Source organism: Lytechinus pictus, chromosome 3 (genome assembly GCF_037042905.1).
Source record: "Lytechinus pictus isolate F3 Inbred chromosome 3, Lp3.0, whole genome shotgun sequence".
In the NCBI taxonomy this organism is placed as follows: domain Eukaryota; kingdom Metazoa; phylum Echinodermata; class Echinoidea; order Temnopleuroida; family Toxopneustidae; genus Lytechinus; species Lytechinus pictus.
Genome location: NC_087247.1, coordinates 75,077,484 through 75,102,627, shown reverse-complemented (window position 1 = coordinate 75,102,627; position 25,144 = coordinate 75,077,484). Strand labels below are relative to the sequence as shown.

Sequence of the window (25,144 nt, the reverse complement as noted above, 5' to 3'; positions counted from 1 at the left end):
ACCCAGGTCATCAGATCCTCACATGCCTGCACACAATGTATGCACTTTCTCCACTCCCTGGGGAGCATTCCAAGAAGAGTTCCAAGACTCAATTGCTAGGCATACTACATAGGCTTTGGCATCCTACTGCATACCCATTTAACACCTAGGTGGAGAGTGGCAAAGTGTGGATTGACGCCTTGCCAAAGGACGGTAGGCCATGGTTCGATTCGAACGCATGACCCTCTTATTACAAGGCGAGATTCAGAACCGCTACACCACGACGCTTCCATATGCTGTATTGTTTTTTTGTGTGTGTGTTTTTATGGAAATGAGGAAAATAAACTTTGAACTTTGAAACCCCGGCTAAATCTGTAGATTTTTATGTGAAATTTTGAGAAGTGCAAAACTTGTTTTCATACCACCAAATTTTTTTTATATAACCATTGCGTGTGATTGATTTGATAGACCACCAAATAAAACCATTGTGTGTGATTGATTTGATAGACCACCAGGCCACCACGCTGATAGCGAGACTGCATCTGGTTTCTGCTTCTTCAACAATGTTGCTATTGCTTCCAGATATGCTCACAATAAATATGGTGTTAAAAGGTATCTATATGGTTTCAGAATTTAAATATATATTTTGATAGTACATAGTGAACCTTGAATAAAACAATATTCTGGTTGATTTTAATGTTAGTACATGTTTTCAGTTTTCTCCATTAAAGGAAATGATACAATATGCACAGGACACTTCCCTTTTGAGGAGAAAATGCAGGACAATTTAATGTAACACAAATCACCTACAAGTTGCCTTCACCCCATGAGAAATAAGTAATATAAAGAGAATAGGCTTTAAATGCTACACTGGTATGTGAAATAGCTCTGCAGGGTTCCCAGCCCATCAGGGAAAATTATTTTACTTTTTTCCAGTTAGGGAAAAATAAGGGAATTTGATTTAAAAAGTACCTCAAATCAAGGAAAAAAGCCTCAAATGAGGGAAAACATCAGGGAATTTTGATCGGCCCAAAAGTCGAAAGCACGGTAGTCAGTCAGACTCTGATATATTTTGTTGCATATCAAAACAACATCCATTGAATGACTGGTTATGGTGGTACTAATTAGTTTTACATTATTGTTTTTATACTGACAAAAATGTGTAATTCACTGCAACAATTTAGAAAACATGGGAAACTGGGAATGGGTTTAAATAATTACCAGGGAATTTTTAAAAACTTCATCAGGGAAAAATCAGGGAATTTTGTTTTTTGAATAGCTGGGAACCCTGGCTCTGATTTACTCTTTGGAAGTGTAGAAAGTTATTCATCATGATGATGAGAAAGAGCCATGAGAATCCATGATAATCATCTCCTTAACCTTGGGTAATATGTGTAGTTGCAACTCCAACTAGATTCATTTGTATATATCAGGGCCCTGTTGCATAAAAGTTGGCAGTAGGTTAACTTTACCATCCAATGGTAACACATCCGGAATCCTTGATTTTGTTTGGTTGCTGATCAGCGGTACCATTGGATGGCTAAGTTACCAACTTTCATGCAACAGGGCCCAGATCAGTTAAATTTTTTTTTTTAATGAATACTTTTAATTCTTGATTTCCTTGAAAATTTTATCATGTCAACCTTTTTCTGGCAGTTTTCATGGGCCATTGCAAGTGAGTTAAAAATGTATAGGGATGGAATATTAACATGCCCCTTTCATTAGGAGAGCAAGGCAGATCTACTTAAAGGTCCTATGAAATACAGCAAAGATGCTGATTTATTCATTAGCTTAGTGGTTACTAATAACGATTCCATCAAAATTTTACCCCAAAAAAACATCCCACATTAGGTTCAAAGGCAGTTTCATATTGAAAATTGAGCCAAATTTGCCACACCCACAAAAAATTCAGCCCGATTTGGTTTTGTATATCACGTGACAATTATGACATCAGGGGAAGAATCTGCTGAGTGTTGCTGACGTTTGGAGCGTGAAGTGCCTATTGTGGTTGCACGTGTGGATTCAAAGTAAATAAATTGAATTGCTGGAATAATATTCAGAACCTGAATCTTCAAAGTCTGAAGAATCAGACGCAGCTGATGACGATGCTGCAGCCATGATCAAAACCTCATAAAAATCTAAAAAATCTGTTAAGGATGAGCTCGGTCGAAACAGCAACTACACGAGAAACATGTGCAATAACTAGGGGTCCGGCTGCTCAGCTGAGAAAGCTTTCTTTCGATGACGTCACAATGATTGACAGGTCGATCGGCCGACTTTAAAAAAAATTTTAGTGGGCGTTCCCGTTGAAGTTAATTTCCATGGAATAACTCAACACCGGTTTGTCGTACACAGAAACCGATGGCAAATTTGTATTTTTCAAGTAAAACTACCCAAGAATAGATATATATCCAAAATAAGATGGTTTTTGTGTCATTGGACATTTAAGGTTGCATTTGTGATTGAGTTTTAGTGTTGGGTCAAGATAAATTTGATAATGTAGGATACTGATGTGATGCAATAATATTTGTAATAGGGTCATGCCTTAATTACTGTATCACCATCTCAATGAAGGAGAAGGGTTTAAAGAGTGAGTCCATGTCATATCAAATTCCTATTTCATAGCCCACCTTTGATTGTTGTATTAACTGCAGAGTTTTGATTGTTGACTGGGATGTTCACCATGGTAACGGAACACAGAGAATCTTTGAGAGTGACCCATCAGTTCTCTACATCTCACTTCATCGTCATGATAATGGTATGTTCTTTCCTATTGGACCAGAGGGAGCAGCAGATCAAGTTGGAAAAGGTGACGGACAAGGATACAACGTCAACATTGCATGGAATACAGTAAGTTAGCACACCTGTAATTGAATCTTAGCCCTTGTTCTCTCATTCTCATCAACAATATTCTGATGCTTATATGACCCAGTCATCTGATAGATGTGCACCAGATTGAATAAATGGTTAATTTCCAACACAGATAAGCATTGGGCGAGATGCACAAATTAAATATTCCAACAAAGTGTCTCACTTTATTATTGTTGTCATTGCTGAGAAATAATTGTTAAGTGCTTTGTATCTCATAGAAATATGAACTATTATTATTATTATCTTGCTGAGTTTGCTGATGTTTATCCATCTATTTCTCCAGGGTAATAAAGGCTTAATGAGTGATGCTGAATACATAGCTGCTTTTCATCATATCATCATGCCTCTAGCATACCAGGTATGTATCATTTATTTGATGCTAGAAGTTCATAAATATTTTATGCATTCAGCTTAAATCGTTTGTGAGGCACATTATGTCACTGGAGTATGCATTTCTGCATTGCTCTAGAAGCTCATTGTATTATCAAACGTTTTTATAAGCTTTACGTCATCCTAATTGATAAGTAAAATAATGGAGTTTAGATTCATTATAGCTAAGTTATAAAAAAAAAGATGGAGAGTAGCAAAGAAGAAGCAATTGTTAGGAATCAAGAGTTTTGAATTAAATCATAGATTTATTCACAAAGGCATTGCTATTAGAGTATGATTACAAAGAAGGTGCAGTAGTGAATATTATTTTTTTTTCATAATAGTTCTTCTTTAGGGTGTGTGTGTGTGTGTGTGTGTGTGTGTGTATTTGAGTTTTGTCAGACGTGTATCAATCAGATATGATTATTTACGTCTGGGACCGACCTTTAACGTCACCATCCGAAAGACGTGACCAGGGCTCGAACCTCTGCATCAATTTGTAACTTCCCCGCATAGCTTGGATTACAGGCGCACGCCACAACGCCCAGCTTTAGGGTGCTTTAGTGTAGATCAACGAATGTAGAGGACAGCAACACACAAGCATGTTGCTATTAGGAAGGTCCACTCGATACGCGCATATAAATGAAGTGCGCGAACAATTTGGTAGTCATGCCAACGAAACCATGATCCGATACAATACACTCACGGAGTGACAGCAAAATAGAGGTAAACTAATAGATTATGACAATAGTAGATTAAAACAATAAAAACAAAAAATATATAAAAAATTGAATAATAATGTACCACATTCTTAAAATAATATATCACTAAATTACTGTCACATTTTTTTGTACATCTTCAGTAAAACAGGATAATATTCTGTCATAAATAAACCAGTCTGCTAATTTCACCCGGATTTAGCCAAGTCATTCTGTGACCACCGAAAACCTCTCAGAGCACTTTTTTAGTAGATTGTAGAGTTGATTTATTTTCATTTCCTCTTTATCATTATTTTTGCTTGAAATGTTTTACATCAAATATCATGCTTAAAAATATGAAATGCTTGTTCCTATATTTTTCATAAAATATTACATGGTGGTGACAACAGTTTTATGACTTTGCATATAAATATGATAACAAGTTTACGTGAGGTTGATACGTCTTCATCTAAATTTTGCTGCACCATAATGCGCCTACACAATTCAGCACCGCCTCTTGAGAGTATACAAGCGCCATGACTGGCATGACCGCGCGCCGGCGCCCTGGGCCGGTCGGTGCTGAGGTAGGGTACGGTGGGCTGCATGCATATACTAACACAAATTTTTGTAAAATTATGGAATGAAAATAATAGATGTGACATAGACCTTTGCCCGTTGATAGTTCGTCTCAAATCAAGACCCGTCGGAATATACATAGCTCGATACTGAACCAGATAATTTCTGTCTAATATTATAATATAGGGTATTTATATTGCGCACATATCCACCTTGTTAGGTGCTCAAGGCGCTCCTACATGTATATTACCCGGCTAAGCTAGGCGTTCATAGCGCACACAGCTTTTTAAGGAATTACTTCCTACCAGTACCCATTTACCTCACCTGGGTTGAGTGCAGCACACTGTGGATCAGTTTCTTGCTGAAGGAAATTATGCCATGGCTGGGATTCGAACCCACGACCCTCTGTTTCAAAGTCCGAAGACTAATCCACTGGGCCACAACGTTAGACTGGGACTTGGCTTTACTGTTTTAGTGGTCGTATTCTATCCTGCCTGATGGATTGCAAAATGTGGGTTGGTTTTGTGGATATATCATAATTATTTTTAGATTTTCAGACTACAATCTACACTGTAAGTGAAAATTAAAATTCTAACCTTGAATATTTATCGTTGCTCATCCGCCATAGTGCCACATCAATGACAGACCCAGTCTATACCTTTCAAGTCCATATCTAGCTAAGTCAAGTCGCGTCGATATTATCATGCCAGTGCAGTGCAGTCAGCATTATCATTCACGCAGCGCAGTACGCGCACCGAGGTACAGGTGACCGGGGAAGTTTCGGCGCGGCCAGACCAGAACATCACGGTCTTGGCTCTGGCGTTAGCTTGTGTAGATTTGGTAGGGGCAGCAAAATTAAGCAGAAGAACGGTAACACAAATGTCATCAGTCTATGTATTTTTATTGCTATGTAAACTACAAGAATCATGATTACCTTTTGTTTTACAATTTTTAAAAATACAAATATACTAAAATAATGTTATTTAGCATATTTTCTTGGAGATTTAATTATCAATAAAATATAGTAAAATTTAACAAACGAAAAAAAATCAACTCTACAATCTTCCAAAAAAGTGCTCTGGGAGAAAATGGTCACAAAATCTGAGCGAAGTGGACCTTCCTAAAAACAACACTGCCGTGTGTTGCTGCCCTCTACGTTCGTTGGTATAGATTATTACCATCTTTCATTCTTGAGATCATACAGTGAGCTCCCATACATGTACATATCATTGTCAAGATTTTGTGAAGGAGGTCATCAAGTATTTTGAAAGAACACTTTCACGTGGGTATGATCATCATTTGTGCTATCGCACTTGCTTGCAGGAGCCGCTTGCCATCGTATAGAAAAAAATTGTGTCAGGTTGCAAATTACTGATTTTGTCTCCAAGTTACTGGTTTTTGTCTCACCTGCAAAGCAGAGTGAGACTAAAGGCGCCGCTTTTCCGATGGCGGTGGCGGCGTCAACACCAAATCTTAACCGAAGGTTAAGTTTTTGAAATGACAGCGTAACTTAAAAAGTATATGGACCTAGTTCATGAAACTTGGCCATAAGGTTAATGCACTGAACTAGAAATAGGTGGAAGTCGTGTTCACCCAAGCAAAACATCGCCGGCGAACTCGATAAGTCACGTGACCGCCGCCATTTTGCTAGGTCAATTGTTCGAGAACGCGCCGTAGAAGGCAATTGGGGGCAATTGAAAGTATGTGCAAGATGCAATATGTTTTCTCTATAAATATAAAATTAATACTGATGTACTTAGTGTGGCAAAGTGTATTTTAATGTCACTAAGCCAATCATGTACAAACCTATTTCTATATGCACAATGTATTGGGACCTGGTAATGTAGTTTAAAAAAAAGGTTAAAATCAGGGTGACCAGATTTCACAAAATGAAATACGGGACAATCGATAAAAAAAGATCATCAAAGAAGGCTACACAGTGTTATACTTGTGAAAAAAAAATATAAAGAATTGGAAGGGAGGGTGAACGAAAAAATGAAGGAGATAAAGAATAGACGAAAGAAAAGAAATGAAATGATAAAGAAGAAAGAAAAAATGAAGGGGAAAAATGAAAGAAAGTTAGAATAATTAAAAGGACGATGAAAGAAAGAATAAAAGAGAAAAAAGGTTTCCGTCATTCTTTGAATTCATCGAATATAGAAAGAAAGAAAAGGAAAGAATGGGAAGATGTGTGAAAGACGAATAAAGGTGAGAAAGAAAAAGTAAGAAAAAGGAGGAGGAAACAAAGAATGAAGGAAAGAAAAAAAAATTCATTCTTTGAAAGAAAGAAACAAAGAAAGAAGAAAACAGGAAGGGGGAAGGAAGGAAGGGAGGGGGAAGAAAGATAGAATAAGGGGAAAGAATTAGAAGGAAAAATAAAATAAAGAATGAAAGAGAGGGAGGAGAGAAAAAAAAATAATGGAAGGAAAGAAAAAACGAAAAGAAAAAGGTGAGGAATGGAGAAGGAAGTAAATAAAAGTATAAGGAAAGAAAGAATGAAGGAAATAAAAAGGGCAGATAAGAGAAAGAAGGAAAGAAAGAAAATTAACACACAGAAAGGATCAGGAAAGAAAGGTAGGAAATATTGAAAGATAGATGGAACAAAAAAAAACAAGCAGGAAGGATAGAAGGATGAAGGATAAAAATGAAAGAGGAAAAAGTTTAAACTTCAAGCTAACAAAAGCAATCCAATCATCTAACAGAAATGATAATGATATTTGGTGTTTTTTAGATATATCTTTAAAATTTTGAAAAACTAAGTGGTTTAGAAATGAATAAAATTTCAAAGTGAAACATTGTCAACTTACAAATTAGAGGAAACAGCGCCGGCATCCTACACAACAAGACTCAAAACAAAAGCTAAAACAACTACATGTAGATCCAGTTATATATGAAAACTAAAAAAACTTGTTCCTCCTATTAAATCAGTAATCTGAGAATCTATTATATGATCATAAAAATTTCCCGCCGATTTTGTGATTATTTTGGTGGAAAAACTGTTTATCATGATTGTGAGATTGTTTGCACCATTAAGAATCTGCTCCGATCCTACATGCATAGAGCCTGCCACACACAGGCAGGAAGCCAGCTCGTTTGCAATGTATTGGGTTAGGATAAAAATCACCCGCAGAACTTGCAAACGTTTAGTTATCGATTTATTGTTGTCTCTGCTTCGTCATCTGTTTGGTTATTTGATGATTGAACAAAGGGAGGGAAGGGAATATTTACTCAAAATTTATATAGAAAAAGTTGAAATGAGAAAGGCGAAATGGTAAAGATGGTGAGAGAAAAAAAGAAACAGATGATCAACGAGAAGAGATGGAAAGAAGAGGGAGATCAAAGAGAAAGAGAGAGGGAGAGAAAGGGGGAAATGACGAGGAACGAGAAAGAGGTGAGGGAGAGAAAGGCGAGACGAGAGGTAGATAAAAGAGGGCTCGATATAAGGGAGATGGGGAAATAAAAGAGAGATATAAGGGGGATAGATAGAAAGGGAAGGTAAGAGAGAGAGAGAGATGAGAAAGAAGAGGAAAATCAGAGAGAAAGAAGCCAAAGAGAAAGGAAAAATAATAAAGAGGGAGATCGAGATGATATAAAGGGGAGAAATAAGAGAGAGAGGGGCATGAAAGTAGAAATTGAAGAAATAGAAGGGGATGGAGAAAAGGGAGGATAAGAGAGATGGACAGAAGAGGAAAATAGAGAAAATGAGATGAGATGAATAGTTGAATGGGAGGTTTAAACAAAAGCTAGAGAAAAGGGACATGATTTCTAATCGTTAAAATAATTTGTTTTTAAATGCAACCAGCTAGTAGGCCTTTATTGTTCAGACAAATTGTAGGCCTACTCAGAAAGCATATCTGTTGCTGGGCCTTTCTTTGTCACAGTGTGCGCGTGAAAAAGGTCAAGTTTTTTTATGATTTCATGTCTGTATGTTTACTCCCCTTTAATACAAAAATGTGACTAAATCAACATTTTCAGTTATGAAAGTATTCAATAACATATGGTTCATGATGTAACAAAGCAAACTAAATCTTTAAACAGCACAATGAACACTTTCTTTGCGTTCCTTTCTCCCATCTGCCTACATGCAGCATTTCGACCAGCCAGTATTGACCTAGCAAAATGGCGGCGCGCTCAGTCGAGCGTGAAGCCCGATGCTCTTCGTTGCCGCACGGCTTTGTGTACGTTGGGAATAGGGACACGTATTCCACGTTTTTCTAGTTCAGTGGGTTAATGAAGTATTACTGAATATCCTGCCTGAGTTTTGGGTCACATGACCTAGGTCAAAGGTCATTTAGGATCAATGAACTTAGACCATGTTGGGGGAATCAACATCAAAATCTTAACCTAAGGTTAAGTTTTTGAAATGTCATCATAACTTAGAAAGTATATGGACCTAGTTTATGAAACTTTGCCATAATAGTAATCAAGTATCATTGAACATCCTGTGCAAGATTCAGGTCACATGACCAAAGTCAAAGGTCATTTAAGGTAATTGAACTTTGGCCATTTTGGAGGTAATTATTAGATCGCTGTCGTAACTTCTAAAGTTTATAGATATTGTTTATAAAATGTGGATATAGAGGTAATCAAGTATCACTGACAAGTCTTAGGTCGCATGATGAAGGTCAAATGTCATTTATTGTCAATCAATGTAGTATTGTATCATTATATGAATGGTATTTTTTGTGAATAATTATTTTATAGTAGTTTTCAAAATCAGCATTGCTGCAAAATTGAAATGCGCAATGCAGGTGAGACTGCCAGAGGCGCTCCACTTGTTAGCCTTATGATAACCGATTTGTTCACTGGAAATTTAGCATCTCTGTTATTCCTAATCTCTTGTGCTGCCCATTAACCTTCCATAGTTTCTATTTTCCACACTTTTGCATTCTCTCTTTCCTTTTTACCCTGCCTTCCTTATCTCTTTCTTTTTCTTCTTTTTCTTTTTCCTTTTTTTCAGTCTACTTTAATCTCTAATGTATATATTTTTCTTCCCCTTGATATAATTTAATCTTCAGTTCAACCCAGAGTTAGTTTTCATTTCTGCTGGTTTTGATGCTGCAAAGGGAGATCCCCTGGTAAGTGTCATTATTGCTTGTCTTATGCTCCCTGAGAGGAGGAATACTTTAACTTGTTATATCCTACACTATTGTGAACATGTATACAATCTTACCTTGCAGATTTTTTTTTGTTTATCATATTGCCATTTTGGTGAGAATTTTATATATATATATATATATATATATATAAAATAGAAATAGTCTGCTTCGCCATATGGCATGAAATAATCACAAATGGTTTAGTAAATGCCATAGAAATAAAATCGTAGATTTTTTATATATATATGTATATATATAAAATCTACGATTTTTATATATATATATATATATATATATATATATGTATATAAATGCAAGAGATACGTATACAAGTACAACAGCTTTGGCAACTCTTGTATTAAATATGTGAAAGAAATGAATGAAGAGAACAATGGGAGGCCCAGCTTAAATCAAGGTTCCCAGAGCTATCTGCCCTTTAGGAAAAATTGGTGATGCCGAAAAAATGTCTCTGCCTTGAATCGAATCCAGGCCCCAAACGCCGGTGCCTTAAACACTAGATCACAGAGACGGAGGGCGACCCCGATCCGATTGACCGTCACATAAATAGATTCCAAAAGGGCAGATAGCTCTGGGGAACCTTTATTTAAGCTACGCCTACCATTGTTCTCTTCATTCATTTCTTTCACATATATATGTGTGTATATATATATATATATATATAAAATAGAAATGTCTGCTTCGCCATATGGAATAAAATAATCACAAATGGTTTAGTAAATGTCATAGAAATAAAATCGTAGATTTAGGAAAAATCGTAGATTTTATGTATAAAATCTACGATTTATATATGTATATAAATGCAAGAGATACATATACAACAGGTTTGGCAACTCTTGTATTAAATATGTGAAAGAAATGAATGAAGAGAACAATTGGAGGCGTAGCTTAAATCAAGGTTCCCCAGAGCTATTTGACCTTTTGGATAAATTGGTGATGCCGAAAAAATGTCTCTGCCGGGAATCGAATCCAGGCCCCAAACGCCGGTGCCTTAAACACTAGATCACAGAGATGGAGGGCGACCCCGATCCGATTGACCGTCAGATAAATAGATTCCAAAAGGGCAGATAGCTCTGGGGAACCTTGATTTAAGCTACGCCTACCATTGTTCTCTTCATTCATTTCTTTCACATATATATATGTGAATATATATATATATGCATACATCCTATGTAAGGGTGAAGTCTATGAATGGGTTATTCCGTTATAATACACATTTAGACGTTAAGTCGAAGGTAGAGGGCGTTAAGGCGCATTACGAACATTGAAAAAAGACCAAAACAAATCGCCTTAAATGCAGATGTAGAAAGATATATATATACATGTATATATATATATATATATATATATAAATCAAAGAGTTCCTCCTTACGGCGTTTCTATTAAGTCTTCATTTGTTTCTATATATATATATATATATTTATATATATATATATGGAAATGCCTATGTGACTAATTACTCATATTTTTCAATCACAGGGGAATTGTTTGGTATCACCAGAAGGCTATGGTCACATGACCCATATGCTTAGCAGTCTCGCTGGTGGGCGTGTCATTACTGTGTTAGAGGTATGATTCCAGTAGAAAAATATACATACAATGTCATTCAAATTATTCATTTGTCCTATCATATCTTTTTTTTTAGATTATCCTTTTACAAAGAGTCCTTGTCACATTTCTCCTTGAAAATGATCCTGTGAATTGACTTTTTTTAGATGTATTTAGTTACCAAGTTATGACAGTTTAACATTTGTGTTATACATCTACTGTATGTATGTTAATCATATAAGATAACTATCCTTGATATATAGAGCTGTTATCAGTATGAAAAATTGAAAATTCTCTGTTCTTATATCGCTAGAAATATCTTACCGATATTGATAACTATCGACCAAAGAACATAATCAATACTCATTTTTTATGCATTATAGCGATGTCACATACTTTCGTTGGCCAAAATCTGTATCTGCCACTGTACCAAGGACGCTTTAAAATCCGCGTTCAGATGTAAAGGATTACATAACATCTTTGAACAAACATATTTAGCATTAATACACCCTCACCTTTCATGTTATTAGCATTATGTTAGGGTTGGATGAAGTTTTATTGATAATTTTTGGGCTTTTTGGACATCGTTCTGAGCAGTCAATGTCTTTCGCCTATCCGCCATTTTGATATCTTGCTGTACATCTTTGAAAGGTGAGGGCAGCAACACTCGGCTGTGTGCTGCATTCTACGTTAGTTGGTACTTTGCTAAAATTGAACTTGCGCTTGTGAATGTTTTCGATACGATCAAATGGAGTCGAGTGCGGTCATGATGTTTTGATTGTCATGATTATAGCGAAGTGGGGGTGAGATTGTGTTTTGTGTCAAGTAAGTATTTGTATTTTGTCATGAGATTTTGTAGTAATTTCTGTTGCTGTTCTGTGCATTTTGAGGAAAAATGCGTTCTCTGTGATTTTCCGTTTGAAAAGCAACTTTCAAAAGGCCGTTTCCGTAAAATTGCGGAATATCACTGTCATGTCCCTACATAGTAGCAGGTATTATGGACAACGAGAGAAAGGTTATCGATATCGCTAAGTGGCAAAAAAACAAGTGATTATTGACAAGACTAGCGATTAAGAGGCTATTGATAACAGCACTACTGATATATCATCTCTTGTCTGATGAAACTCTACCATTTCAAGTTGTATTTTGTTGAAAAAATCAAAGTTTATGCTTTAAATTTGAATGAATATTTTAGCATGATTTATTTCTAAAAAAGTGTTCATTTTGTTTCTTAAAAAGCTGAGAATACTTTGATTATAGTTTGATCTATAAGATTGCAAACTTTTTTATTCATTTATTCATTTTTTCAAATAGTTTTTCCTATTAAGCACTGCATATGAGATGCAGTTATAAAAATATTTTCCCTATTCATTTATCAGGGAGGTTACAACTTGCATTCCATAGCTGTTTCCATGGCGATGTGCACCCGCATCATGTTAGGTGATCCGTGTCCTGACCTTTCACCTGGTATTCCATCATGCTGTGGGATGCAAGCAATCTATGATGCTGCCAAGTCTCATCAGAAGTTTTGGTCATCCATGAAAGATAAAGGTAAATATTTCTCTCTCTCTCTATTTGTCCCCTTCCTGCCCGCTGCATCCCTCTTACTCTCTCCATTTCCTATTTTCTCTCTCCTCCCAATCCCCCCTCCCTCTATCTCTTTTCTCCCTTTCTCACTTTTATAGTACATGAAAGCTTGGTTGCATCAATATACTTTATGAGCTGTTATTTTCGCAGGGGTTTTATTTTCTCGGATTTCGCGAATTGCTGATCGGCCGCGAATTTAACAACACGCCAAAATATTGATACGTCTATTAGTCAGGCAATATTCCCAACCGCAAAGCTTTGCCATTGAAAATATCCTGTAAAGAGAAAATTAAAATATGCACCTCTATATGTACAAAAAATAAGGTTTAGAAATTAGTTAGTGATTCAATAAGTTAGCTAGAATTTCACTTTTTTTTATTTCTCAAACAAAATCAGAGCCTGAACTATTTTCTAACGTAATTTTATCAATATTTATTCACTCACTGTAATATTACAATGTATTTTCCATGAAATCATTTAATTTTATTGTCATCTGATTGACTCTTTACACACGTAGTGGCAGCTATTTGCATACTCATTAATATTCATAAGTCACATGACCAGAGCTTTTAGAGGTGAAGATTCTGTTCACAAAAAAAAATCAACATTTTTGCACTTTTACCAATTTTTTGAGAAACGAATCTAACAAACACAAATTCAAAAGATTGCTTAACCCTATGGATTACAGATCAAACTGTTACAGAATGAATTTTCAGATCTAAAGGTAAAAAAAACCCACCAAATTTAAGCCACCTTTTTCCTTACTTTGTAACTGTTTTTACTGGGACATATATATGTACAAAACAAACATCAGCATGAGATTTTTAGAAGTATAAGTTTGCACATGATTTGCACTAGTTTTGCTTCTTTGAAATGCTGTGGAAATGTTTCGTACATCTTCCGATCGCAAATTTAACAACCTGCGAAAATGTCGAGACCCCCGCGATTTGCGAAAAAATTCTGTACGCGAAAGTAACAGCTTGTACAGTAATGTTTTACTTTTTCACCAGTATTTTTGTTTACTGGAATTTCGTTATTCAATCTTCAAGCGATTTTTTTTAAATTCTCAATCTTACCAACATTGTTTATCCCTAATCCTCTTTTTTCACTATCTTTCTCTTGCTCTTCCTGTTGCCATTATGCCCCATCTTGTACATTTCTTTCCAGTTATTTCAATGCAGAATATACAATTTTGTGCAAAGCAGTCATTAGTTTATTTCTTCTTTGAATTTGACAGCAAATATTGAGCATGAGCAATTTAGTGATTATTTAAAGTGATAATTTCATACATAATACAAAAGCGTACTTTCACTTTCATTGATTACACATGACATAATGTAGACAATACAAACTATACAGTAAAGATAAAAAGGTTGTATGTATTACAATTTTTGTGCATAATTAATTTGGGACATTTGGATTATTTGAAGGAAATATGTCATATATAGTGAGGTAAAACAATTTTTTTTTGCTTTTTGGATATCATTCATTTTTGTCTCGCCTGCATAGCAGAGCGAGACTATAGGCGCCGCTTTTCCGACGGCGGCGGCGGCGGCGTCAACATCAAATCTTAACCTAAGGTTAAGTTTTTGAAATGACATCATAACTTAGAAAGTATATGGACCTAGTTCATGAAACTTGGACATAAGGTTAATCAAGTATTACTGAACATCCTGCCTGAGTTTCAAGTCACATGACTAAGGTCAAAGGTCATTTAGGGTCAATAAACTTAGACCATGTTGGGAGAATTATTTTCAAAATCTTAACCGAAGGTTAAGTTTTTGAAATGACATCATAACTTAAAAAGTATATTGACCTAGTTCATGAAACTTAGACATAAGGTTAATCAAGTATTACTGAACATCCTGCTCGAGTTTCAGGTCACATGACCAAGGTCAAAGGTCATTTAGGGTCAATGAACTTTGGTCAAGTTGGGGGTATTTGTTGAATTACTATCATAACTTTGAAAATTTATGGATCTAGTTCATGAAACTTGGACATAAGGTTAATCAAGTATTAGTGAACATCCTTCCTGAGTTTCAGGTCACATGACCAAGGTCAAAGGTCATTTAGGGTCAATGAACTTTGGCCAAGTTAGGGGTATTTGTTGAATTACCTTCATAACTTTGAAAATTTATGGATCTAGTTCATGAAACTTGGACATTAGGTTAATCAAGTACCACCTGTGCGAGTTTCAGGTCACATGACCATGGTCAATGGTCATTTAAGGTCAATGAACTTTGGCCGTGTTGGGGGTATTCGTTGAATTACCATCCTAACTCTGAAGTTCATGGATCTATTTCATAAAACTTGGGATATAAGAGTAATCAAGTATCACTGAACATCCCCTGTGAGTTTCAGGTCACAAAACCAAGGTCAAAGGTCAGTTAAGGTCAATAAACTTAGGTCATGTTGGGGGTAATTGTTGAAGTGCCATCATAACTTTGAAAGTTTATGGATAGAGTGAATGAAATGTGGACATGGGTGTAGTTGACAAGTCTTAAGTCACCGTTCAAATGTCATCTATGGTCAATGAACGTGGTATTATGTCATTATATGAATAGTGTTTTTGTGAATGATTATTTTATAGTAGTTTTCAAAGTTAGCACTGCTGCTATATTAAATCGCGTAATGCAGGCGAGACTGCTAGAGGCGTTTCACTTGTTATCTTGAATCTCACAAAATTTCAGACCATTAAAAACTTTATTATGTAATAATGACACAACTGTCTCCATGAAAATACAATTAAAGGGGATATTCTGTTTTTTATGTACCAATGAGATCCATCTCTTTGTGGAAATCCCCCCAAACTTTAATAGCCACATGTCTTTGAAGTTACACCATTCGATGTTCTCTCCACTTCGAATGTACCTCAAAAAATGTTGAACATGACCAATATATATTTGGGGCTGCCACAAAAATTAGCCCAAATATTTTGAATACACTCAGAATGCAGTCAGATTTTCTAGAATGCCCCTCGAATATCCAAGAACATAGCATATTTACTGCATTTGAACTAAAGTTTGGTAAATTTGAACCTTCTCCAATAATTTTTCCTGTATTGTATTTCATCCCAACTTAGTCTGCTGAATCTGAATATGTGTGACTGGGCCTTCTCAAAGGTGGAATGAAATTCATATCCTGCCATAGGAATTATTCCTCTCTATTTCAATGTTGAATGTATTATCCACACATCTGTATGTTCATATTTATTTTTAGTATGTTTCTTGGAGACAATGATCTATAAAGAAAATGACACTGAAGATTCTCTCTCTTCATCAAAGTAAGTTTACTTGTTTTTTCTTGATTTTTTTTTCTTTTACTATGGCTAGCATCATAAAGTGAAAAGTTTGTTTTTGAAATCTGTCTTAATGTGCTGACATGCAGTGCTGATATGCGAGAGTGGAATGAGAAGTTGCATATTGTTTGTACTTTTTTTCCTTATGTACATATATCTGTGTTGTGAATGTGCAAGAACTAAGTATTTGTGCTCTCATTACGCCAAAAAGGCAAGTTTGCAAATGCTCGGCGGAAATGTTTATTCATAAATACATATAGTAGAGGATTGAGACAACTACTGAACCAACAGCACATGCCAGCAAAAAAATGCAAGTCTAATATCTTGACCTCAGGGTCAATGAGATTAGTAAGCATGTAGGGGAAATAACAGATGATAAAGATCAGGAAGATAGCAATCATCATACGAGTGAAGGAAAGATCATCTCTTATGTATCTCTTGCGTTGCTGTCCTTCTGTTTGGGTTACATTAGATGGGGCAGGTAGCTGTATGTTATGGTTGTTTATACGCCGGTTACTTGCCTGGACGATACAGAAGATACGTAGATAGAAGGTAACAATGAATGTTGTGGGAAAGATAAGGGCTGAGACCATAAAGAAACGATTATAGGAGGAATGTTCCCTTAGAAAGGTACAGGTCAGTGTTCTTGGTTCATATCCTATCCCACCCCAAACTCCAATGATAGCTGGAAACAGGAATAAAATGGGAAGTATCCATGCTATGACTATCAGACCACTGATGAATAAATACTTTGTAAATAAGCGATTGTAGATAACAGTGTGACGTATCTTGAAGTATCGACTGAGAGCTATTGCTGCCAGACACATCAGGGTTGCCCCTACAAATGTGAAGAGAAGTGTTGCATAGATCTTGCAATAGGTCTGTCCTAATATCCATGCATTGTGAGTATATACAGTGAGCAGAACAGGAAGGATTGTAGAGCAGTAGAGAATGTCAGAAATGCACAGACTGACAATGTAGAGATTCATAGTGTTTGCACATAGTCGCTTACTCTTTGCTACAGCTAGAATAGTAAGTAGATTCCCTACTGCTCCAACTATAATGATAGGTATACCCACTGTACATGCAATGATTTGGATGTATCTTGGATAAGTAACTATCAATGTTCCTTCATCTGTATCCATGGATACCTCATCACTTGACATGAGAGTATCTAATACCAAGGTAGTCTCCATCATGTCGGTTGTGAGTGTTGTGAATGATGTCATGGTTTGTTTAGAAACAGAGTCTTTCAATGATCATCATGTCATAATTTTAGATAGTGTTTGGATTTTTATACTGTAGGAAACATTTTTCACACATTTGAGAAGAGGGCAAGAATTCTGTCTACATGCTTCCTTCAATCAAGAGGTCAAATGCACTCTTCTGTACATCTATATTTCAAATAATTCTGTAAGTTTGTAATGTGGATGAAGAAAGATCTCCCATTGTTGTGTCGACTTCACTTGTTTTCCCCCGCTTGATGATGAAGTCTAAAATGAAAAGAGAGAGAGAGGGGGAGAATGAGTTGTGATTATTTCCCTTTTATTCATGGATAATATGGCTGATTTTTTCAGGAGGCTAAGGCTGCTAATTAATGATGTTCCTGTAGCAAAAATAGAAAGCTGCATACGTGTGTGCTCACATTAAAATCAATTTATAACACTTTAATCCAAGTTTTTATATGCATTTATATTGAATAGAGTTGCAATATATTCAAATCAAATAAAATTTAGATTGTTTTCAATTCCTATCTCTCAATTACACAATACAAGATCAATCTTAGTTTGACTTTGATTTTAATACATCGTATCTCTTTGGAAGATGAGCCTCATGCTTGTATTGCCAGGAAAGAAACCTCAATAAATTAGAATAGTTCAGTAGGCCTACTAACAGTTCTGTAATTTCTATTTATTTATGGAGGCTCAGTAGGGTCGTCATACAGCATTATTATTATGGCCTTTGGCGAATTGTCAAACTGCCTAATATGACAATATGTGATTACCATTTACACAGCAAATGGCAAAACAAATCAAAGAATGGGAAATTGCTCCTTTGTCATTGACCTAAATCCTTAGGTAGTCAGTAGTCACTTTGATCGAAATAGCTGAATCCTTTTATTCAAGGTCTATTCCAGCACAATAAAAAGTTGATTTTGTGTAAAATACTAGGAAGCTAGTTGTGAAATTTTGTTGTTTCAGTTATATGCACGATGGTGGTATGCAAACAAGGGAGCGAGTGATATCACAAACTCACTATTTTCTCTGTATGATATCCTTAAAAATAAAACAACTAATGTTGAAAAACAACTTGGTTTGATTTCTCCTGGAACATAGAATATAGTTTTTAGAATATATTGGAAAGACATACCTACATAGTGCATATTGAGAGACATTCATTTATTCCTTTATGTGTTTATTTTTTCTATTTTTCAATTGTTAATTTGCTCTATCAACTCTATGAAAATTTAAATATTCAATATTTTATATTATAAATGGTTTAATTATATTTATATAGAATTATATTCCTTTAAAATATGTATGTGTGACATCATAGACTCCCAAATTTGCATACTTTTGAATTTAATTGTTGTTTTTTAATAAAGTACAAAATGCAAAGGTAGTAACTTTCCTAGTTTACATCAGATTTGATGAAATTTTAAATTCTTGTTCTTGAGGTGGACTTGTTTCAAAGATGTATTTAATCTGGAGGCAGTGACTATCAAGTATTTATTAAGGGTGCAATCATGTCATAAATCCATAATGATAGTTCTTAAATCCACTGAGATAAAAAAAAATTGATATAATGGTATTCGTATTTCCCTTTAAGACACCAATACAAACTCTAAGCCAGCTTCCCTTTTCTACTAATTCTATTTCTATTATAGACAAAATAATGCTATGAGTCACAGATAAATGATCAGGATTTCCTTTAAGCCATCATACTTGTCATCAAATCCATTGTGTTGATTAAAGCAGAGATTGCTTTCATTTGGTGTTTATAGAAGTGTTACTAGCTTTAGCTGAATGGACTCTTAGATGTTTTTCTTTGAGTTTGATTTACCTTTCATTGCTATATCAGGCATATTAAATTAGTAATAAATATTATCTTCCTTTGAAAATAAGATAAGTTTGTTTGCTAGCTTAATTTAAATGACAAGTCCACCCCAACAAAAAGTTGATTTGAATAAAAACAGGAAAATCCAACAAGCATAACACTGAAAATTTCATCAAAATCGGATGTAAAATAAGAAAGTTATAAATGAAGTATGCCTTTGCCATAGAATTTGGAAACTTTTCTTTGAATGCTCCCCAGGAGTGGAGAAAGTGCATATATTGTAGGATAATATATCATTAAAATGCTTAGAGATGTTGCTGCATTGTATCAAGCACTATATTAAAGCAGAATATTATTTTTAATTGAACATGTGTAGGTCCATATAAAGTCAAAGTGTTAAAGAAAGGGAGACAAGTGTTATGGTACCTATGTGTGAGAGAGAAAGCATGTGTGTGTGTGTGGGGGGGGGGGGGGGGTGGGAGAAAGAGAGAGAGAGAGAGACCTTTACATGTACATACAGTCTCCTCACTTCATTTGAATTAATCAGTAAAATTGGGAACTATCTCAGATAACATTGAAAAAGGTATGTTAAAGATACAACCAAAGCTGAATTGACAAATACAAATTTTATGCATAATCACTGCTTGCTATCTGCGTATTTTACTTGATAATAACTAGAATTAGTGAGGTTTTTAAAATAGTCTTGTTATTTTCACCAGGCTTAAATGTGATGTCATGCTGTGTGCAGGAGGACTGTAAGTACATATGTTTTATGTAAGAAAAAAAAGATAGATTTCTTGATTTCTTATCAAAATGCATAATATGGAAAATAAAATAGTTATCCTGTTTTTGTCTCGCCTGCGTAGCGGAGCGAGACATAGGTATCACTATTTCCGGCGGCGTCGTCGTCAACAATTGTGTTCTACACCCAATAACTTTCTATAGCTTCGAGGTGGGATCACCAAATTCATACCAGAGGTCCATCTCCTGAAGGCACAGGTCAAGTTCGAATATGAGTCAAATTGGAATAAGGTCAAAGGTCAAAGGTCAATGAACTTTCCATGACTGGCACTGTGCTGTGTTGTACACATAATAACTTTGTACACCCAATAACTTTCTATAGCTTTGAGGTGGGATCACCAAATTCATAACAGAGGTCCATCTCCTGAAGGCACAGGTCAAGTTCGAATATGAGTCAAATTGGAAGAAGGTCAAAGGTCAATGAACTTTCCATGACTGGCACTGTGCTGTGTTGTACACATAATAACTTTCTATATCTTCGAGGTGGGATCACCAAATTCATACCAGAGGTCCATCTCCTGAAGGCACAGGTCAAGTTCGCATATGAGTCGAATTTGAATAAGGTCAAAGGTCAATGAACTTTACATGACTGGCACTGTGCTGTGTTGTACACATAATAACTTTCTATATCTTCGAGGTGGGATCACCAAATTCATACCAGAGGTCCATCTCCTGAAGGCACAGGTCAAGTTCGAATATGAGTCGAATTTGAATAAGGTCAAAGGTCAATGAACTTTCCATGACTGGCACTGTGCTGTGTTGTACACATAATAACTTTCTATATCTTCGAGGTGGGAACACCAAATTCATACCAGAGGTCCATCTCCTGAAGGCACAGGTCAAGTTCAAATATGAGTCGAATTTGAATAAGGTCAAAGGTCAATGAACTTTCCATTACTGGCACTGTGCTATGTTGTACACATAATAACTTTTTATATCTTCGAGGTGGGATCACCAAATTCATACCAGAGGTCCATGAAGGCACAGGTCAAGTTCGAATATGAGTCGAATTTGAATAAGGTCAAAGGTGAATGAACTTTCCATGACTGGCACTGCTGTGTTGTACACATAATAACTTTCTATATCTTCGAGGTGGGATCACCAAATTCATACCACAGGTCCATCTCCTGAAGGCACAGGTCAAGTTTGAATATGAGTCGAATTTGAATAAGGTCAAAGGTCAATGAACTTTCCATGACTGGCACTGTGCTGTGTTGTACACACAATAACTTTCTATAGCTTCGAGGTGAGATCGCCAAATTCATAACAGACGTCCATCTCTTCTTGAAGGTACAGGTCAAGTTCGAATATGAGTCGAATTTGAATAAGGTCAAAGGTCAATGAACTTTCCATGACTGGCACTGTGCTGTGTTGTACACACAATAACTTTCTATAGCTTCGAGGTGAGATCGCCAAATTCATTCAAGAGGTCCATCTCTTGAAGGTGCAGGCCAAGTTCAAATGTGAGCCGAATTTGAATAAGGTCAAAGGTCAATGAACTTTCCATGACTGGCACTGTGCTGTACACACAATAACTTTCTATATCTTCGAGTTAGGATTGCCTAATTATTACAAGAGGTCCATCTTTTGAAGGTGCAGGTCAAGTTCAAATGTGAGTTGAATTTGATTAAGGTCAAAGGTCAATGATTTTTCCATGACTGGCACTGTGCTTTGTTGTACACATAATAACTTTTTATATCTTAGAGGTAGGATTGCCAAATTCAAACAAGAGGTCCATCTCTTGAAGGTGCAGGTCAAGTTCGAATGTGAGTTGAATTTGATTAAGGTCAAAGGTCAATGAACTTTCCATGACTGGCACTGCTGTACACACAATAACTTTCTATAGCTTTGAGGTGGAATCGCCAAACTCGTAACAGAGGTCCATCTAAGTCATATAGCATACATGTAGTTTTGACATGCAGTCTCTTCATGACTGCAGGCGAGACAACGCTTGGCGTTTGCCTTGTTTTTATGTATCCTTACCCTCCTGATACAGAATGGCATCACAAGCCAAGAAGAAGCCAGCAAAAAGCTGTTTTTGAAGATTTTCTCAAGCAAAAATACTCTGATTTTGTCAGTTTCCCTTTTCACATTTGCGTCTTTAAAAGAGGATCAGACAACTTGGTGTTGTAGATCTCATGAGTTTCTGTGGGAATAGTCAACCTTGATAAATACTACTTATCAGGATATCAGGGGAATGCTTTCTGATTATCCAGCAAAAAAAAAGTTGATGTAATTACAGCATTTCAAACAGGGGCTCCAAGCTCCCTTGATAGTTCCTATTGAAAGATCATTTGAATTAACTGAGTAGTATTAAGAGTCAAAATGAAAAAAATATATATATTTAAGAGGTATTCTGGCCTGGAAATAACTTGAGTTGAATTAAACAAACACTTTTGAAAAATTCATGAAATTTAGGTAAAAACTAAACATTTGGCATTGTTTGTTAAAAAATGTAATGCATAACACTATGAATATGTGATGAGTGTTCATATCACATCTCACTTTTCTTTTTCTTTAAGTATATAAAATCTTAATTCTTATTGAAATAAAGCTTTCGTGTGAGTATTGAGAACTAGGGACTATAGGTAATATAATTTTATCCATTTCTTTTCATCCATAACAGTCAACTGACAATCTTATGCTGATCTTCATCAACCTTGCTTTTTTTTTCTCTCTCTCTCCTATTTCTGTACATCTCTTCTTTCTATCTCTGTGTGAAATGTTATAATTAAGAAAAATGTAGTGACATCAAATGAAGCATTTATCCAATATCCGCTCAGTTAATTGTGGCCCACAATACCATGTCTATATTAGCAAGTGACAACAGCATCTTTATCATAAGGAGTCACTGATGAATTATTTCTCTGAGTAATAATTGATGTCAGCTATTGTTTTTTATCAAGGAACAATATATAGAGCTTTTGATTGATCTGCATAAAGACTGTATAATTATTTTTGTTTGTTGTAGATTAATAAGAATAATTGGCTGAACACTAAAAAGAGAGAGCTCAATTAAAAAAAATTGGTTTGTAAACTCACAAGATAGTGTCTTTAAATGATTTAAATATTTTGAAATTTATATTTCTGCTGCATATTATATTGGATTTTTAATAGAAAGTATCTTGATTTTTGTAGTATTCTTTAAGGAAAAAAATAGGCTGAGATTATTTTGATGATTAGAAACAACGAAAAGATTATTTAAATGGGTAGGTATGATTCTTCCATAAGCCTTGTGAAAAGTGTCATTCTGTTTTTATGGTCCCCTGTTAACGGGCATTTCAAGAGGAAGTGTAAGAAGTTAAAGAATAAAACTAGTACCTTTGAAATTCCAAGAGAATTTTATATGACCAATCTATCAGCCTTACAATAAAGAGCTTGACAGTCAAGATTACCAGTAGAGATCTGGATTGTGGCACCAATGATCGCCATCAATTTGAGTGCTTGCCTTAAGCAAGCTAGATGTCAAACTAACCAAATCAAATTATTCTCCTCTTATCTAGAAAAGAGGAAAACAAAATGAACATGCAGGTGGTTTCACAAATAACCAATTATTGCCTTTAGGGGAGGTTCTGTTTTATGATGCACAAAATAATAGTTGTCACTACTTTAGAAATGTATAGAGTTGGTTGTCAGGGGAATATGATTGTACAAATCAAAGGAAATGATTATATTGCAAAAAAAATTCAAACTCCTTTCTAATCAACTCCATTCAAACAAATATATTTATGTATGTTTGATATTGCAAAATGCATTATGAAACTTGACGTAAATACTAGTTGACAAAGGCTACCATTGGTTGGTATTATAGCCTTGGGCATGCTACTTGTATATCGCCATATGATGTATCTATCTTTCTTTATTTAACCTATTTCACTTCTTTACACGAGGAGTTATAATCATATAAAATATATTTCCTTGGACTCTATGATGTAGAAGAATAAAATGTAGACTCTGTTTTAAGTGTTAAACAAATTAAAATCATATATTGTTTTCCAAGCTTGTATGTTGAATACACACTTTGAGTTGGCTGAAAGATCAAATGAATGAAAATGCATCACATTTGATTTAGTGAGATTAATATCATTTCTCCCACCCACTGTTTACAAGTATAATATTTTCTTTGTTTGCTTGTGGCTCAGTTTGCTGTGAGTGTAACAATGAAATAATTAATATCTGATTTATGGTATGCTTTATTTCTGCCACTGTGACCATTAGTTTTTCTTCTTGTTAGATTGTTTTATGCTGTGTTTAATGTCGGTTTCCAAATTTAAATGGCAACATGAACCATGATTGGAAATGTGATTACAAAACGCCGAAATAATGAGAAACAAAGGATGTGTTCGATGTCTTCCATTCCTGTTCGTAAAAGTAAACGTCTTTCAAATCATGATTTGGAGGAAGATTTAAACGTCAAAAAGATGCGTTTGTAAGCACGATCATCTTAAAGGGATGGTCTGGGCTAAAATATTTATATCTAAAAAATAGAGTAAAATTCACACAGCAAAATGCTGAAAATTTTATCAAAATCGGATAACAAATAAAGTTATTGAATTATAAAGTTTATCAATACATGTATTTTGTGAAAACAGTTATAGGAAATCGTCATGAATATTCATTAGGTGGGCTGATAATGTCACATCCCAACTTTCCCTTTTCTGATGTTATTACATGAAATCAAAATTGTTTCATTTTTCCATACATATGTAAAGGATGTGTCTCCATTATAATGAAATAAGTTGCTGCAAATAAATAACTAATGCACTTAATCAGTTTTCAATTGAATTGTTTTAGTCCTTGGTAGAAAAATTTTGAATAAACTTAATTTCATATAATAAAATACAAAAGAACAAGTGAGGATATAATGATAATAATAATAATAACATTTGTAGGGCGCTTTATACTGGTGTTTCAAAGCGCACAGTTTGGCAGATTATAATAATATAGAGTCAATCCATTAAAAAAGAAAAAAGAAAAAGAAAACAAGTTTTGAGAAAAGGTGAGTTTTAAGTGACGATTTGAAAATTTCCACGGAGGGAGCATTTTGGATATGAGTTGGGAGTTTATTCCAGAGGGTGGGAGCAATTACAGAAAATGCACGATCACCAGGATATGATATCATCAGCCCACCTAATGAATATTAATGAAGACATGCCTCAAACTGTTTCACCGGAGTAATGCAAATCTTTAAAATTCAATAACTTCGTTATTTGTTATCCTATTTCAGCATTTTGCTCTGTGAA

The 25,144-nt window shown here is 35.2% G+C and overlaps 2 protein-coding genes across 2 annotated transcripts in view; one reads left to right on the top strand and one right to left on the bottom strand.

The window, feature by feature from the left end:
* The window catches only part of LOC129256695 (histone deacetylase 6-like), a 117,048-nt gene that overhangs the window by 57,266 nt on the left and 34,638 nt on the right, over positions 1-25,144 (top strand). The window contains exons 24-30 of the mRNA XM_054894860.2: positions 487-591; positions 2,634-2,829; positions 3,134-3,208; positions 9,512-9,571; positions 11,090-11,179; positions 12,538-12,709; positions 15,965-16,028. Coding sequence (XP_054750835.2) covers positions 487-591; positions 2,634-2,829; positions 3,134-3,208; positions 9,512-9,571; positions 11,090-11,179; positions 12,538-12,709; positions 15,965-16,028 — 762 coding nt within the window. The remainder of the gene's footprint in view (positions 1-486; positions 592-2,633; positions 2,830-3,133; positions 3,209-9,511; positions 9,572-11,089; positions 11,180-12,537; positions 12,710-15,964; positions 16,029-25,144) is intronic.
* Positions 16,223-23,333, bottom strand: LOC129258057 (protein trapped in endoderm-1-like). The gene is made up of 2 exons (XM_064097818.1): positions 23,270-23,333; positions 16,223-17,292 (listed from the first exon to the last, which is right to left on the bottom strand). Exons 1-2 carry the CDS (start codon positions 23,331-23,333, stop codon positions 16,223-16,225), a joined length of 1,134 nt encoding a protein of 377 aa, XP_063953888.1.